This window comes from Physeter macrocephalus, chromosome 14 (genome assembly GCF_002837175.3).
Source record: "Physeter macrocephalus isolate SW-GA chromosome 14, ASM283717v5, whole genome shotgun sequence".
NCBI lineage: Eukaryota > Metazoa > Chordata > Mammalia > Artiodactyla > Physeteridae > Physeter > Physeter macrocephalus.
Genome location: NC_041227.1, coordinates 55,236,324 through 55,253,677, shown reverse-complemented (window position 1 = coordinate 55,253,677; position 17,354 = coordinate 55,236,324). Strand labels below are relative to the sequence as shown.

At 49.0% G+C, this 17,354-nt stretch overlaps 1 protein-coding gene across 1 annotated transcript in view; it reads left to right on the top strand.

The window, feature by feature from the left end:
- LOC129392709 (uncharacterized) overlaps nucleotides 1-17,354 on the top strand; it is a 126,515-nt gene that overhangs the window by 31,313 nt on the left and 77,848 nt on the right. Inside the window, 10 exon segments of the mRNA XM_055089741.1 lie at nucleotides 518-698; nucleotides 5,739-5,950; nucleotides 7,593-7,781; nucleotides 8,202-8,341; nucleotides 9,375-9,537; nucleotides 9,686-9,772; nucleotides 11,983-12,120; nucleotides 12,216-12,335; nucleotides 13,457-13,549; nucleotides 16,673-16,890. Coding sequence (XP_054945716.1) covers nucleotides 518-698; nucleotides 5,739-5,950; nucleotides 7,593-7,781; nucleotides 8,202-8,341; nucleotides 9,375-9,537; nucleotides 9,686-9,772; nucleotides 11,983-12,120; nucleotides 12,216-12,335; nucleotides 13,457-13,549; nucleotides 16,673-16,890 — 1,541 coding nt within the window.

Here is a 17,354-nt window from a genome sequence, read left to right as displayed (position 1 = left end):
ATATGACCCAACAATTCTACTCCTTGGTACTCAAGAGAATTGAAAACTTATGTCCACACAAAACATTTATAGCAGCATTATTCATAATAACCCAAAAGTAGAAACAACCCAAATGTTCATCAATGGATGAACAGATAAAGTGATTTATCCACACAATAGAACGTTATTCAGTAATAAAAATGAAGTTCTGATACCTGCTACAACATGGATGAACCTTGAAAGAATCATGCTAAGTGAAAGAAGCCAGACACCAAAGGCCACAGACTGTATGATTCTATTTGTAAGAAATGTCCAGAATAGGTAAATTCATAGAGACAGAAAGTAGGTTAAAGGTTTCCGGGGTCTGTGGGAAGGAGGCAATGGGGAGTGACTATAATGAGTGCAGTGTTTCTTTTTGGGGTGGGGTGGGGCAATTCCTGGTAGCCAGGGATCTCAGGTTGCAGTGGAGAGCCAATGGAATGTTCTAGGTCAGGAACAGCATGATCTGATTTGCATCTTGGGTGTGGGTCTCCTCCAGTTTGTGCTGCAGGTGCCTGCGAGGCAGGTGGATTACCAAACGCAGCTGCACCACTTGAGCCTCCGCCAGCCCCACGTGGAGAGCAGCACATACCTGAAGGTGCAGTACAATGGGCGGCTGCCGTTTGTGGCAGGCTTGCAGTGGAAGGACACATCCAGGACCACCCTGTGGAAGTGGGAAGGTGAGTGTCATCTAGGGAGTGTCCTTGGCTAGTGGTGAAGATTTCTGCCCTCTAGGCCTTTGCTCAAGCCATGCCCACTAACTGGAACACCCTTCCCTTTTGTTTGCCTGGGTAATTCAAGACTCAGACCTCACATGCGGCCCAGGAAACTTAAAATCACATCTTGATTTCTTACCCTCATCCACAGAGTTCTACATTACAGGGCCTTGCCTACTTCTCCAACCTTATCTCACCCTACTTTTCCCATTGCCCATAATCCTGCAGCCCCACTGGCCTCTCTTCTGTTCCCCAGACATACCTCAGGGCCTTTGCACTTGCTGTTCTTTCTCCCTGGAACACTCTTTCTCTCATTTAAAAAATGAATTTACCATGGTTTTATCATTGAATTAATTTTTTGAACTAATTTTTATTTTTATTGAAGTAATACATAGTTTAAAAAGTGAATTAGACTATGACTTGGTAAATGTTGAAGATGGGTGTTATATGGGAGCTCATAATATTCTCTGTGTTCATGTAATATGTACTTGAAAAAATTTTAAGTTTTTAAAAGTTAGAGTTATAGCAAATACAGTAATTTTCTGCTTCACGTCTTCCAATCCCAAATTTTGCTGAAAACGGCAAGCACTGTAAATTCTTTTTGCTGTTTCTCGTCAGACCCTCCATCTTTTAAAATAATCACACTTATTTCTTGATTTTTCTTTCATAGGCATTCTCAATATATTTCTTACTAGAGAGGAAGAAAATTTAACTATTACACCAGCCCTTTTCACATGCCTATTTCCATCCATCCTCCTAAAAGAGTTATAGTTTGTTAATATTCAATGTTTATATCATTGTGATGATAAATGTCCCTCACAGCTGAGGCACATGGTATACTAGGATTCTAACATTTTGTTTTTCCTGGAGTTATAATAGGCTTTTTTCCCTGTTTGATTAGTTTTCTATTTTCCTCCTACTGATTATTCCCAGAATTTTTAGCAACAATGCAAAAGTCTTCTCCAGATGGTTGAACATGTCAGATTACTTATCAGCTTCAATCAGTTCTCATATTTTTCTTGTAGACCCTCTTCCTGGAGCCTCTGTTCTGCTGCTCCAGTGTAGACCAGTTGCACAGCTGTAGTCCTAGGGCATCCCCTCACTATCATCCTGGGACTGCCTTCCACTTCTCTGGGTCACAGCCCCTGCTTCTTGCACTGATGTCATCTTCTTTCTTGGTTAACTTTTGTTCCGATGGAGTGCATCTTCCAGTAGCTTCCTGAGAGAGGGTGCATGGGAGATATATTCATTAGCTAGGGCTGCTTTAACCAGTTACCACAAGCTGGGTGGCTTTAAACAACAGAAACTTATTCTCTCACAGTTCTCGAGACTAGAATTCTGAAATTAAGGTGTCAGCAGGGCCACTTTCTCTCTGTGACCCTGGGTAGAATCCTTCCCGCCTCTTCCTACTTCTAGTGGTGAACACTGATGCTTGATGTTCCTTGGTTTGTAGCTACATTGCTCTAATCTCTGCCTCTGTTGTCACATGGTGCTCTGTGTGTATGTCTGTGTCTGTGTCCAAACTTCTCTCTTCAAATAAGGACACCACTCATATCAGATTTAGGGCCTCCCCTACTCCAGTATGATCTTATTTTAACTAATTTTATCTGCAATGACCCCATTCCCAAATAAGGTCACATTTTGAGGTACCAGGGGTTAGGACTTCATATCTTTTTGACAGACACAATTCAACCTATAACAGGATGTAAACATTTTGAAACCCTGAATGTTTAAACTGTCTTTTTTTTTTTTTGATGTGGACCGTTTTTAAAGTCTTTATTGAATTTGTTACAATATTGCTTCTGTTTTATGTTTTGGTTTTTTGGCCGCGAGGCATATGGGATCTTAGCTCCCCGACCAGGGATGGAATCTGCACCCCCTGCATTGGAAGGCAAACTCCTAACTACTGGACCGCCAGGGAAGTCCCTAAACTGTCTTTATTTGATTTGGCTGAATAGAGAATTCTAGGCTGGAAATTATTTTCCCTTGGGATTTTTGAAGACATTGCTCCCCTGTTGATTTGAATCGGAGAGGTCTGGTGCTATTTGTGATCCATCATCTTTTGTCTATAACCCTTTTCTCACTCTCTGGAAGCTTCCAAGAGCTTCTCTTTATTCCTAGTGTCTTTAAATCTTATGATGATGAGCCTTGGTGTGAATCTCTTTTCATTCACCATACTGAGCACTTAGGCCCTTTCCATTTGGAGACACACCATTTGGGTCTTAGTAATTTTCTTGTACAGTTTATTTGGTAATTTCCTTCCTTCTGTGTTCTGGAATTCCTGTTGGTCAGATGTCTTCCTCAGAAACTAAGCCTTTAATTTTCTTTCTTTTCTCTCCTTTGTTCCATCTCTTTGTCCTTTTGTTCTGTTCTGAGGGCTGATTTCCTCAACTGCATCTGCCAGCCCCTCTACTGTTGTTTTAATTTTAGCTAGCTTATATTCCCAAGAGCTCATTTTTTGTTCCTGAAAGTTCTTTTCTTAGAGTGTCCGGCTCTATGAATGCATTATCTTCTCTTCTCTGAGAGCATAAATTATAGAATTGGGGGGCTTTGGTCTGTTCGCCCTGAGTTTCTTTTTTCTTTTTATTTCTGAAGTTCCTGTTAGTGGCTTTTCCCACATGCCAGGCAAGACTTGGATATGTGCTTTTGTTTAAGGGTCGGTCACTTGGAACTTGTTTGGAAGGATGCTCTATGTGTGTGGGGGTGGTGTTCTGTTTTAAAAAATTTATTTTAGGGCTTCCCTGGTGGCGCAGTGGTTGAGAGTCCGCCTGCCGATGCAGGGGACACGGGTTCGTGCCGCGGTTCCGGGAAGATCCCACATGCCGCGGAGCGGGTAGGCCCGTGAGCCATGGCCGCTGAGCCTGCGCGTCCGGAGCCTGTGCTCCGCAACGGGAGAGGCCACAACAGTGAGAGGCCCGCGTGCCACAAAAAATGCCCCGGTCCATGAAGATCCCACATGCGGCGGAGCGGCTGGGCCCATGCGCCATGGCTGCTGAGCCTGCGCGTCCGAAGCCTGTACTCTGCAACGGGGAGAGGCCACAACAGGGAGAGGCCCGCGTGCCACAAAAAAAAAAAAAAAAAAAAAAAAAAATTATTTTATTGACATGTAGTTGATTTACAGTGTTGTGTTAATTTCTGCTGTACAGCAAAGTGATTCAGTTATACATATATATGCATTTTTTTCATATTCTTTTCCATTATGGTTTATCACAGGATATTGAATATAGTTCCCTGTGCTATACAATAGGACCTTGCTGTTTATCTATCCTATATATAATAGTCTGCATCTGCTAGTCCCAAACTCCCAATCCATCCCTCCCTCACCTCCCACCCCCTTGGCAACCACAAGTCTGTTCTCTATGTCTGTGAGTCTGTTTCTGTTTCATAGGTAAGTTCATTTATATCATTTTTTAGATTCCACATATAAGTGATATCATATGGTATTTGTCTTTCTCTTTCTGACTTACTTCACTTAGTATGATAATCTCTAAGTCCATCCATGTTGCTGTAAATGGCATTATTTCATTCTTTTTATGGCTGAGTAGTATTCCGTCGTATATATGTATGTGTGGAGGTGCTCTTGTTGACTGGTGGGCTTCCCTGTTGCGTGGTTGGGTGGGGTCCTGGCTCTCCCTGAGGACCTGGGGCCCATAGCTGTGGACCTTTTTTTTTTTTTTTTTTTTTCTTTCCAGTCATTCTGTTCTTCTGTGGAGCAATCTTCCCATCTCCTGTGGGACTGGTACCTCAGGGCAGGGCATTGAGCTGCTCTCTATTCAGTATCTCCCTGTTCTCAACTTGGCAGCTCACCCACTGCCCTCACTCTGTTGGATCCCCCTGCATCCTGGCCTCTCCACCTCAGTTTCCCCACATAGTGAATCTCCCATCTCCAGCAGGAGGTGGGGGAGGGTTTCTTCCCTTTGACAGACTCCACTGCCTCTCATTTAGGGCTCAGCTCAATGGTTATGTGTTCATGGGAGCCTTCACTGACCTGCCTGACCTTAGTCTAACTCCCTCTTTCTTTTCCTTCCTAGCACTCAGCATTTCCTACTTAGGTAGGTCTCATTATATGTTTATTTGTTCGAGATCTCTCCCCCATCCCCTTACCACCCTCAAACTGCAAGTTCCATGAGGGCAGTGACTATGCCTCCTTGTTCACTGCCAAGTCCCAAGTGTCTCGAGCAATATTTACTGAATTAGTCCTTGAGTGATTGGGAGTATTTATTACAAAATATGAGAGGGGTCCAGCAACCTGGTTTTCGTTCATCATGGAAGGGCAAAAGTTTATGCAAAATGTCAACTTTTTGATGATGGTGATGATTGGTCTTTACTCTTCTGAATGGGTGCTTCCTCTATCCCAAGACCCAGTGATCAGTACTGTTGTACCCATTTTACAGATGATGGAAGCACGGGTTCGAAGAGGTCACACAGCTTGGAAGAGTAAAGGCCATGTTCTTGATCACCACACCCCAGTGCCCCCTCTCCAACTGTCCCAGCATTTCTTTTGTCTAATATGTCATCATGAAAAAGTTTCGAACATACAGAAAAGTGCAAAGACTTGTGCAGTGAACACCAACATACTCCCAACCTAGATTCTACCATTAACATTTTACTCCACCTGCCTTCTTACACATCTGCCCACTTATCCATCCATCTTATTTGTTGGTGCAGGTCAAATTAAGTTGTAAACTTCAGTACAATTTCACCCCTACACATTTCAGTATTATATCATTAGCTAGAGCGAATTGCGCACATCTCCAGGGTACCATTTGATGAGTTTCGACAGGTGCACAGACCCGTGAAACCCAAGCGCCTGCCAAAATTCAGAACGTTACCATCATTCCAGAAAGTTCCCTTATGCCCCGTCCCAGTCATTCCAAGTTTTGAGATATGCCAATAGTGACCGTGATGAGACTGTGGGAGCCTCTAGTTCGCTGCCTGCGCTCCCTTCTTCAGAAGCTCCCTTCTTGCCGGGGATACCAGTTTCTTCCTCTCTGCCTCTCTCAGGAGCCTTGAACCTGGATAGTCCGTGGCTGATGGTCTCTGCGGCTCACAGGCTGTACTGGCCCCACCGAGCCACGTTCCAGGCTGTTTGGGAGCTGACGCTGGGCAAGGCCTGGACCCTCAAGAATCTGGTGATGAACATGGCCTGCAAGAGCCAGGGCCTCCACAGGGAGGGCAAGATCCACGTCTACACCCCAGCTGCCACCTACCTCCGGGTGCGTATGCTCGGCCGCACCACCTGCCCCTCACTCCCGCCCCCGCAGCCGCAGACAGGGAGCCTGATTTCCTGCAGTTTAGATCTTCTGTGCAGAGGGTTAAAACCGAGGTCCGGGGTCGATAACGGGTCGCAGATGTGTGAAGTCTGGCTCACACACTATTCACATTCTTCAGAATTTGTTACCAAGTGAGTTTGGGAGAGGGAAACAAAATAAATCTCAATTTCCCATATTCTTGCTTAGCAGCTGATAAAGTAAAATATTAAAGTAGGTTGAACTGGTACCTCGGAAACAAGTAGACATCAGGCTTTTGCCTAAATCCAGAATGGAAACTTCAAGGATGTAGGTCAGTTTCCCACCACCTGCTCAGTGTAAGTCTGCTTCTTTGCGCACATTTGATTGTTTGACCGTAGAAGCATAACAGAGTTTGGAAGAAAACCAACCAGAGAAGGACTTAGCTGGTGTCACACATGGGAACCTGCCACATCCAGCCTCTCCCTGTGTTGGGATGATGAGGAGACACAGGGTGTGGTCCAGGCCTGCCGTGGGCCCAGAAGGAGGCAGCTTGGTGGGCGTGTTAGGGGACAGCTCAGTTCCCTCTGAGGCAGGGGCCAGGTGGCACCAGAGTGGAGTCGGAAGGAGCAGGTGACTCCTGGCAAGCTTAGGGACCCTGAGGAGGCCACTGCGTGACAGATAGAGCAGGACAGGATACAAGGTGGGGTTGACCAGCCCGTTCCTTCGGATGACCCAGCCCAGGGAGGGGCAGATGGTGGCCTGGTGGTTTGAAGGTGTAGCTGACTGATTTGCTGACAGATTTGCTGATGGATTGGTTGGGGGAGGGGGTGAAGAAAAGACAACCCCAAGTTTTTGGTTCAAGCAGCTGGGTAGAATCAGGTGCCATTTGCTGAAATGGGGAAGCCAGCAGTGAAGGGCCTGCAGGTTCTGGGGGTGACCTGAGGTCAGTGACGTAGGGGGTAAGGTCTTGGGGAGTTCTAGTATTTGTCAGGAGGTTCAGTAATTCCCAAAGCCCATCTTGGCCCCGTCACCTCTCCTTGTGAGTCCCCTGAGGGAGCTGCGTGAACAAGGGACAGAGGCCAGCCGGGCACGAGGCACCTTGATGTTCCTAGTAGGGATTGTGTCGAGGGCAGTGTGCTGGGGTACACAGCCCAGCACAGGGCTGAAGTGCTGTGCCTCCCCCAGCCCCAGTGCAAGCCAAAGTAACACCCAGCTCCTCCCAGGGCTCTGAACGCCATGACGATGATGCAGGGACAGAAGGCCACCTGCAAGCGTGTGCCCTTCAAGACACAGAGACCCTGCCTGCTAATAACAGTGGCTCAGTAGATCCTATTCCCTCCTTGAGCTGAAGGGGAGAGAGGGGAAGGGATGGTCTTCTCTGATAGCTCAGATTCTCTCTCTGTTCGGGGTTGAGAGAGAGAGAGCAGTTTTTCCTCTTTCCTCATGACCCTGTACGGAACAACCAATTCTGCTTGGACCCATCAGAAAAGGCCTAGCAGAGATGGCATTGGAGGGGTTTTGAAGGATGAGTGGGAGTTCACCAAGTGGGACTGGGGAGAAAGGGCATCCCAGGAGGAGGAAGTAGGGTGTGCAAAGGCATTGGTCAGCCTCTTCACCCTCACTGCAGGTTTCCACAGTGACAGCTGTGGCACAGAGCATCTTTCGCAGCTGGAGTGAAGTAGAATCAGCCTGGAGTGCAGCAATGCAGGGTGAGATCCATGCCGAGAACAGCCAGGACCGTAAGATCCTTCACGGCTGGTTGAAGGGCCCTCAGCAGGAGTTGAATTTAACGGTGGCCTACAGGCATACAGAGCAGGTAAGGGGTCCAGGCGGCCCGTGCTGGAGGCTCTGCCATCGAGAGACCCCAAATCCATCACCTGGGATGGAAAAGGGCTACTAGCTTGGCCTATGACCTTGGGCCTCCCTGAGCCTCAGTTTCTTTATCTGTAAAATGGACCCCAGCCATATTAGCACAGACCCCAGAGCAAAGGTCAGACACCTGGAGCTGGAAGCCCAAGTCCTTTGTTCCTGCTGGGCACCTGGGGAGGTCTGGCCATGGCAGTGTCCCTGTGCCACCTCGTGGTCTGATGAGGTGGAGGCAGCAGCCCTTCTCGGGTGTTCATTCCCAGGGTGATGAGCGGGCAGTGGAAGCTGCCCCTGGTGACCCCCAGGGCAGGATGTTTAGCAGCTTGGACCCTGCGGGCATCCCTCTGCATCAGCCTGGTCCTCGTTGCAGCCATGGAAGAGCCACGTGTTGCTGACGGCTCTGGGGGCCAGTGCCGGGGGCCAGCCTCAGGGCCTGCAGCTGGAGGGCAAACTGGAGGAGCTAATGCAAGACAGGAGGTTGTACCAGAAGCAGGGGACTTTCTTCCTTAGGTATGTTTGGCCCCTTCCCCCAGGCCGATTCCCCTGAGGTGTGGTGCCGGCCTGGGTCTCCCCTTCTCCAGCATGGAGGGTCACCAGGAAGCAGGGTGGGCAGTGCTGCCTGGAGGGGCCCAGACAGAACCCAGAGCTCAGAGACGAGTTGCCCCCCCGAAAGCCCCCATGTCCCTCGCCCCCTTCCATTAGTTGCTACGGTGGGCACAGAAATCAGTCTCATCACCCCAGCCTGAAAGCTGCCCTGGGGAACCATTTCAGTTCTTGGAGGCACAGGGATTAAAAAGCTTGTTCTTTGTGGGGGGCGAACAGCACAGGGTTGGAGTCAACAGCCTGAAGTCCAGGCTGTGCACTGACCAGCTGAGGGACCTTAGCCATCTACTGTCAAAACAACAGCAGTAACCCCAAAGTAACAGCAACTGTCATTTGCAAAGGTCTCATTCATTTCTTTATTTCATTTATATTTATTGAGCACCTAGTATGTGCCAAGCACTTTTCTGGGCCTGTGGAGAACAGCAGAGAATAAAAAGGACAGCAATCCTTGCCCCTAGGGCATTTGCATTCGTGGCACATACATTATCCCTAATAACCCCACTGCTGTGTGAGTTGGGTATTATTATTTTGGCCCCCACTTGACAGATGGGAAGACTGAGGTACAGAGAAGTCAATCAAGTCCTTTGCTGCCCAAGGTCACAGAGCTAGTGAAAGGCTGAGCCTGGATTCTAGCCCCAGTCTGTGTGACTCCAGACCCCATGTGCTGCCTGGACCCTGGGTCTCTGCTGCTAAGTGGTGACCTCAGCTGTGTCCAGCTCACTGGGTTGTTGAGAGGGCGCAGCGGGATGGTGAATGGGTGTTGACTGGCAAATGTAACGCACAGGGCTGATGTGTGTCCTGACGTTCTTCTCCTGTCTGTGACAAAGTCTTAACTCTGCAAGACAGTGACAGGCCCAGTCTGAGCCCCTGGGCCACAGTTGTCCCCTGACCCTGCCAGCTGCTTTAATGGCTTCAGCCGGTTTCCCCCTCTCCACGCCAGGCACCCCTGGACTCTGCCCATCCCGCAAAGCATCCTCCTGCAGGAGACCTTCACGGTGGACAGGCAACACCAGCGTTACTCCCTGGAGACGAGGGTTGTTCTGGATGGCCAGGAGGAGACCCTGCAGACTGTAGTCCTGGGCTACCAGGCCGGGCACCCATATGTGAGTGGGCTCCAGGGTGCAGTGGGAAGGGGCCTGAGAGTGGGAGGGAGGGCCCCATCTGCCTCTGACCCATCTCTGTGTGTGTGTGTGTGTGTGTGTGTGTCTGTGTGTGTGTGTGTGTGTGTGTGTGTGTGGTTGTCCTTCCCAGGTCTGCGCGGGCCTGACCCACCCATACGACGGCAAGGCCATCCCCAGGAACTTGGAGGGGTGCGTGGTTACGTGGAACCGGCACATCGTAAGTGAGGATCCCAGAGACCTTTTCACCCCAGCGGTCCCCCGTTCAAGCTGTTATCTTCTCTCAGATGGATGAACAAAACATTCCCCTGCCTGAGTTTTCTGTTCCACTTTCTCTGCCTGATCCAACCTACTTGACATTAGTCTTCCTAGGAGTGAAACTCATTTTGCCTCTGTGTCCTTAGCAAATTATCTCATGTCTCTGGACCTCAGTTTCCTCGTCTGTACAATGGAGACAGCAACACTCTTACACAGTGGTTGTGAGGATCAAAGTATAGTACAGTGATCTCCCTCGAGTACTTACGACACGGCCATAGGCCCTCATCCAAGTCTCCTTCCTGACCCCTCTAGGAGTAGCATCTCTGGGAGGTGACTCCATTCTCCAGCAAGCATTTATTGGCACCTACTGTGTGCTGGGCCCTGGACAAGGAAGATAGTGGTGGTTTCTCCCTTGTGGGATATCCAAAGGCCTGAGGATGAAACCGGGCCAGCTGTTGAGCATGGAGACCTGTGCTTCTGGGACCTCACTTCCTCGCTGTTAAAGTGGGCTGTAAGCAGCCCCCAGGTTTGGGAGCTGAAGTTCTTGGAGCTCCTGAGGGGAAACAGCGGGCAGGATGGCCACCGAGAACACCTGCAGAAATGTTTCCCAGTGATGTATACTGTTTTCTAAACCAGACATTGCAAAATGGTGACGTGGGCTGAATCCAATCTGCAGATGTATTTTGTTTGGCCTGGTCAGAATTTAAATTAAAAAAATAATAAATTATCAACATTTAAAATCAGAAGACTGGAAGTAAAACCCGGGTCTCTGCTTCTAATTTAAAAAAATCGGAAGATCTGACCCACCCGCCAACAACAGGCTAGAACCAAGTAGGTGGGGATCCTTTAATGTAGTTTAATTTGGCTGTCCGTTCTTTTTAAAACCCTGTCTTTGTTTAATGACACACATTTTTCTCTTCTCTTGGACCTTTGTTTATTCTCCCTCCATCCAGGCTCTAAAATAAAGCCATGTATTCTTTTAAAGACGTACACCGATGATAAAATTCTGTGGCAAGAAATTTTTAACTTCTCAGTCAGCACAGGTGGGAAAAGGTGGCAACCTGCTATTTGTACGTTGCATGGGCAGAAGCTAAATGGTTGTTGAGTGAATAAATGATTAGCTATGTGTATGCGTTTCCTATTGCTACTATAACAAATTACCACAAATTTAGCAGCTTAAAACAACACAAATATATCTTACATTTCTGGAGATCTGAAATCCAAAATGGGTTTCACTTGGCTAAAATCAAGGTGTTGCCAGGATTGTATTCTTTCTAGAGGCTCCAGGGGAGAATCTGTTTCCTTGCCTTTTCTAGCGTCTAAAAGCCACCCATGTTTCTTGGTTCATGGTCCATTTTGCTAAAAGCTAGCAGAGTAGCATCTTCCACTCTCTCTGACTGTGACCCTCCTGCCTCCTTCTTATAAAAACCCTTGTGATGGGAATTCCCTAGTAGTCCAGTGGTTAAGCCTCCATGCTTCCACTGCAGGGGGCACGGGTGCAATCCCTGGTCGGGGAACTAAGATCCTGCATGCCATGTGGCATGGCCAAAAAAAAAGACCCCAAACAAACAAAAGAAAACCCCGTGTGATTAGCTCACTGGATAATCCAGAATAATCTCCCCATCTCAAGATCCTTAACCGCAAAGTCCCTTTTTCCCTGTAAGGTTACAAATTCACAGGTTCCAGGGTTGAGGACATGGATATCTTTGGGAGGGCAGATATTATTCTGCCTGCCACACTGTGAGTTACACTTTCTTCCACTTAGCGTGGCTTTGGCTTTGGGGTTTCAGGCTACAACTACAACTAGTAATTCTGCGTTCTTCTAGATATTTATTGAGCACCTACTATGTGCCAGGTCCTGTGCTGAGTGTTAGGAATATTGCAGTGAATAGAACAGACTAATACCAGGGCACTCCCTGTGAATGAGACACAGGCCCTCAAGCCCACCCCACTAATCCTACCTGTGGGCTCTGGAGTTTACCATACCTGTTCAGAGACTCCATGTGTACCTGCCCCGCGCTTTCTCTCCTGTGAGCAGGACAGTGTAGACTGTGCTTTCACCCATCAATCTTGGGAACCACTTTTAACTGCTGGGTTCCAAGGGTGGCCTCTGCAGGCACTCAGCTAATGGGAAGTCCCCTCTCTCAGTGCCATTGGTTCTTGTACACCCAGGCTAAGAACAAGGATGTCGAGGTCACTCTGAAAGTCAACCAGAAAGTCTTGCTGCACTTAAAGGGTCTGCACCATGACCGATCTCGGCTTGGGGAAGTCTGGCACAGCCTGGCCCTGGATGTGGCTCACTCCTCCCAGGTACCCATCCCCGCATCGGGCAAATGCTGGTTGGTGGCCTCCAGGCAGAACTTGACTGTTGGTGAGAGTAAAGGGTACTGTCTGTTCCTTCCTAGCTGACGTTCCCCCAGGCTCTGAGTTTGGATGGGGACATTGTCTTCAGGCGGAGTCACCAGGGAGCATTTGACTGCGGTGTGGATGCACGGGCTGCCATCAACCACAACGTCATGTCCCAGGTCAGAAGACTGAGTTCTGCCTCCTTGCTGAGGGAGGAGGGGATTTAATGTTAGCGAGCAGTTGTCCTGTATGGGACAGCATAGGAGGTGGCAGGGTGGCCCTGGCAAACTGACAACACAGCCCTTATTTTGGCAGTGTGCATGTGATGAATCAGGATGCACTATTGTAATAAAAGTTTGCTTTACTGTGAAAGTTTATTCCCCAGTCACGTCACAGTTCAGTGTGGCTCTGCTCCACAGTCAATCAGGGACCCAGGCTCCCTCCACCCTGTGGCTCTGCCCAGCTGGTGGATGGTGAGAAAGAGGGTGAGAATTATGCAAGAGGTTTTCATTGGCCGGGCCCATACGTAGTCCATGCCACTCCTGCCCACGGTCCATTGGCCAGAAGTCATCACATGACCCCACCCAGATGCTAGGGAGGCTGGGAAATGTAGTTTTAACCATGTGTCCTGGAGGGAAAGGAAATACATTTTGGTAAATATATAGCAGCCACTGTAGGTATATTCATTAATTCACCATATACAGACTGTGTCTTTGCTGTGTGCCAGGCTCTGTGTGATGTGCCAGGGCTGCACAGATGACTGTGTTTCTGTTCCCATCTCCAAGGAACTTTCAAGTTCAAATCCCAGCTCCACTGCTAACTTGCTGTGTCACATTGGGTAAATTACTTAATCCCTCTGGGCATCAGTTTTTCCAGCTGTGAAATGGGAATAGTAATACCAGCATATGAGAGCAGGGGTGATGATTAAATAAGACGATAATTGTAAAGCCGGCTTCCCAGCGCCTAGTTCATGGCCAGGGTCAAATGGCAGCCGTGGACATGGGAGGCATGAGTAGACACCATGGCAGGGGAAGGAGGCGGTGCAGGGTCCCAGAGCTGTCCTCCCAGCCCTGTGTCTTGGGCCTCACTTCTCAAGCTTCTGAGTAATGCAGCATCAGTGAGATTTAGGCTGAGAACCATCCAGGGAGGGTGGTGGCTTCTGGCATCTGCCGTGGGGCCCGGGTTTGGGGCAGACTCTGGGATGACCTGTCCCTTCTCCGTGCCAGCCAGCCACCTTCTGGGATTCTGCATCTCATTCTTCTCCCTCTGACCCTGCTTCTCCAACTCCCCCTCCCCACAGGTCTCAGTCCAGCTGAACGGGTCTGACTCCCACTTGGTGTTTTCCCTCCAGCTCAGACATCCCCACAGACCAACATTTCCTCCAAACTTACAGGTATGGATGGTGGTCCCTTTGGGATGACCTCAACTACCTGCCAAGTGTTGTCTCCAAGCAGCCAGCTTGCTGGGAGATGGGGCAGAAGGAAAGGAGGATGGAGACCCCGGGGAGGGAACAGAGGGAGGGCCGCATCGCGATGTTAAGCTTAGCCAGACAGCCCCTCCAGAATCAAGAACATATGGCAGGGAGGTTTCCAAATCCGTCATTTGGAAGTGATTGTCCAGGCAAGAAAGGTCTTCAGTTCCCTGGCAGGGGTGTGTGTGTGTGGGGGGTGTGTGTGTGTGTGAGTGTGCGTGTGCGTGGGTGTGTGGGGTGTGTGTGTGGTGTGTGTGTGTGGTGTGTGTGTGTGTGTGTTCGTGTGTGTGTGTATCACATTTCACCCTTGAAAATGGAGAGAAGAAGAATTGTCCTCCAACCCTGTCCTGTAGTTGGATTTGGGAGAAGTTCAGAATGGCTTTTTCAACCCCAGAGTATTTTGCCCAGCGTGGGGTAGAAACACTAAAGGGTTTCACTCTACAGGGAAAGGAAGGGGCAGAGAAAGGAGACCAGGTGGGAAGGTTGTGCTCTGCTCTCCCAGGGCTGGCTCCTTAGAAAGCCCCCCATGTCGGTTGCTTCCCTAAGGAAGCCGTGTGTGCTGTGTGTGCAGGAATTAGGCCGTGGGCTGGGGAGATGGAGGTGTAGATGGGTAATCCCAACAGGGATGAGGACTGGAATTCGATAGCAATTTTTAAATGCCTGCTGTACCTGTGGGTTTTGAAAACTTGAGTGGAACCTGAGAAGGGCTCTGAATTATGGAAACTGATCATTCTCAGAGGCACGTTTTTTCACATGTCGGCATCTGTGAAATCAGATGTGTCTTCAAATCCACGCTGGTTCATTGTTTCATTAGCAGCCTTTTCACTTTCAAGGAGATATATAAAATCATGGCACATCTGAGGGCAGCTGGCATCTAGGATTTGAAACCGCGCCGTCGCTGTCATCAGTTGTAACAGGAGCTGATGTCCGTTGAGTGTTTACTGTGTGCCAGGCTCTGTTCTAAACCCTTTATGTGGATCATCTCACGGATGCCTCGTGGTGCTGCTGTCTCGGCATTCTGCAGATGAGACTCTGAGACAGAGAGAGGTGACGTGACCTGTACAAGGTCATGGAGCGCATAAGTGCAGGATCTTGCATGGGGACTCAGGCAGTCTGGCTGCAGAGCCCATGCAGCCTCCGGCACTCAAGGCGGGTGGTGGGTGGGTGGTCCTGCTGGAAGCTTGGATGCTGGGTCACCTAATGGATTTGTACTTTATTATTACTTTTTAAAGCAGCAGAATCCTTTTTTTCACATTATCTCTGTGATTGAATGGGGGCTGGGGATGGGGGCAGGAGCCTGGCCATCTCAACCCCATCCTCCCTCTTGAAATCCCTCCGGGATATCTTTTCACTGGCGTTTCACAACCTAATTTTCATTATTGCCTCCCTGCCCAAGGAGACTTTTTAGACTTTTTTTTCCTCTAATCGTCCCTTTTATGAAAATTTAAGTCCACAGATGTCCTGTATTTCTGTTATGTGCTGATGCATACCTATGCCTTATATAAGACGTTGTTGTTGTTTTTTAACCTACCTGCTAAGAACCAATTATGCATTTGGGGCGATATTGCCCCTGTTGAGAGCGCACCCTCTGTAGGACCCCTCAGGACCACAGAAGCCAATCAGAGAAAGAACGGTGTACCCTGGACCTTCCCAACCCAAGCTGCGTGTTAGAATCACCTGGGGAGCTTTTAGAACATACCTGGACCCCAGCCTGGAGATGCTGAGTTGATTAGTCAGGGGGTCACAGGCACACTGTTAAAAAAATTAATAAACTTCATTTTTTAGAGCAGTTTTACGCTTACAGAAAAATTGAGCAGAAAGTACAGAGAGTTCCCATATACCTCCTTTCCCCACAATACAGTTTCCCCTCTTAACATCTTGCATTAGTGCGGTACATTTGTTAAAATTGATGGACCAGTGTTAATTTATTATTAACTAAAGTCTATAGTTCACGTTAGGGTTCACTCTTTGTGTCGTACGTTCTGTGGGTTTTGCCAAATGCATAATGTCGTATATCAGCCTTTACTGTATCATACAGAGTAGTTTCACTGCCCTAAAAATCCTTCTCAATCCACCGATTCCTCCCTCCCTCTCTCTTAACCTCTGGCTGCCACTGAGCCATTTTCTGTCTTTTTGGTTTTACCTTTCCCCTGAATGTCATATAGTTGGACTCATTCAGTATGTAGCCTTGAAATAAAAGATTGGCTTCTTTCGTTTAGAATATGCAGTTACATTTCCTTCATGTCTTTTCATGGCTTGATAACTCATTTCTTTTTATCACTGAATAATATTGCATTGCATGGGTCTACGGTTTATCAATTCAAATATGGAGGGACCAGGCATACTTATAAAAGCTTCCCACGTGATTGTAATGTGCAGACCGGGCTAGGCCAGTTTCTACCCCGTAGATGGGGAAACTGAGGCCCAGATCAGGAAAGGGGCTTCAGGTCCTGCAGAGCTGGTGGGCCTCACTGCTCTCACCCCCACTCCTCCCTGCCCCCCGACCATTGCCCTGGTCAAGCCTTTGCTCCAGCCTGACCCCAGGTGTGGCCCTCTCCTTATGGACTGGGCACTCTCCCCTTTGACCTCCAGCGCTTCTAGGGGTCCTCTGGGCCCCAGGGCACACTGTTAGGAGCATCTTTTTCTGTAACTGAGCTGCACAGGGGTCCTCTGCTTTCCCCAGCAGCCCCCTTTCAGGCACAAGCATGAGTTATAGAGCCAGGCAGGCCCAGGTTGAATATGTGACCCTCTCTGAGCCTCAGTTTCCCCATTTGTAAGAAAGTAATCCCGCTTCATATGTGGTAGAAAGGACAAGATGAGAGACTGTTCCTGGGCCAGGAGCTGGGGTCAGGGAAGGCTGTCCCCCGTTCTTCTCTCTGTCTCATTTCTCTTCCTGAGTGTTTGCAGTCTGCTGCATTTGATGATGCTCAGAGCTGGAGTGGCTCAGGAAGACTTCCTGGAAGAAGGGGCCCTCCTGCATTCCCAGTTCCCACAGACCCTTCCTGTCCCCGCTCCACTTCTGAGCTCTCTCCTGCCTCCCTGCAGGTGCAGGCAGCTGCTGGGCGCTACAGAGAGCGCAACCTCAACGGCTCCCTGTCTGTGCACGTGTCTGGTGAGGTGCTCGTTCTGCTGGAGGCCACCGCCAGCCAGGATACCTGGAGGAGCAGCCGGGGCTGGGGCATGAACGTCCTCCTCCGCCAGGAGGTCCTCAGAGCCCCCAGAGCTGTTCAGCTGCAGCTGTCTGGCAAGGTCTCCCCAGACAGGTGCCCATCCCCAAGTGGCCTGTGAGGGGTGAGGGGGCCTCCGAGGTTAAAGGCCTGGCGTCCTGGGAGATGGAAAATCATCACCCAGAGGTGCCTTCTGGAACCATGCCGGAATTACCCCTGTTTGTGCCGTTCTTGATTTTTAAGGCTTTGAGGGAATGGAAGGGAGGAGACGTTCAATTTTCCACTTTGATCTGTTTTCTTTTTTAGTTACAACAGCATTCATTTTAGATGACTTGAAAGAGTATAATAATGAATAAGGAGTAAACCAAAAATCACTAGAGGCAGTCATGGGGAATATGTTGGTGTATTTCCCTCCAGTTTGTCATCTCTGACTATATTTTCACATAATGACATGTTCACTATGAGGTGGCCTGGGATAGGGAGCCAGCCTGGGTTCAAATCCCAGCTCTGGGGCTTCCCTGGTGGCGCAGTGGTTGAGAGTCCGCCTGCCGCTGCAGGGG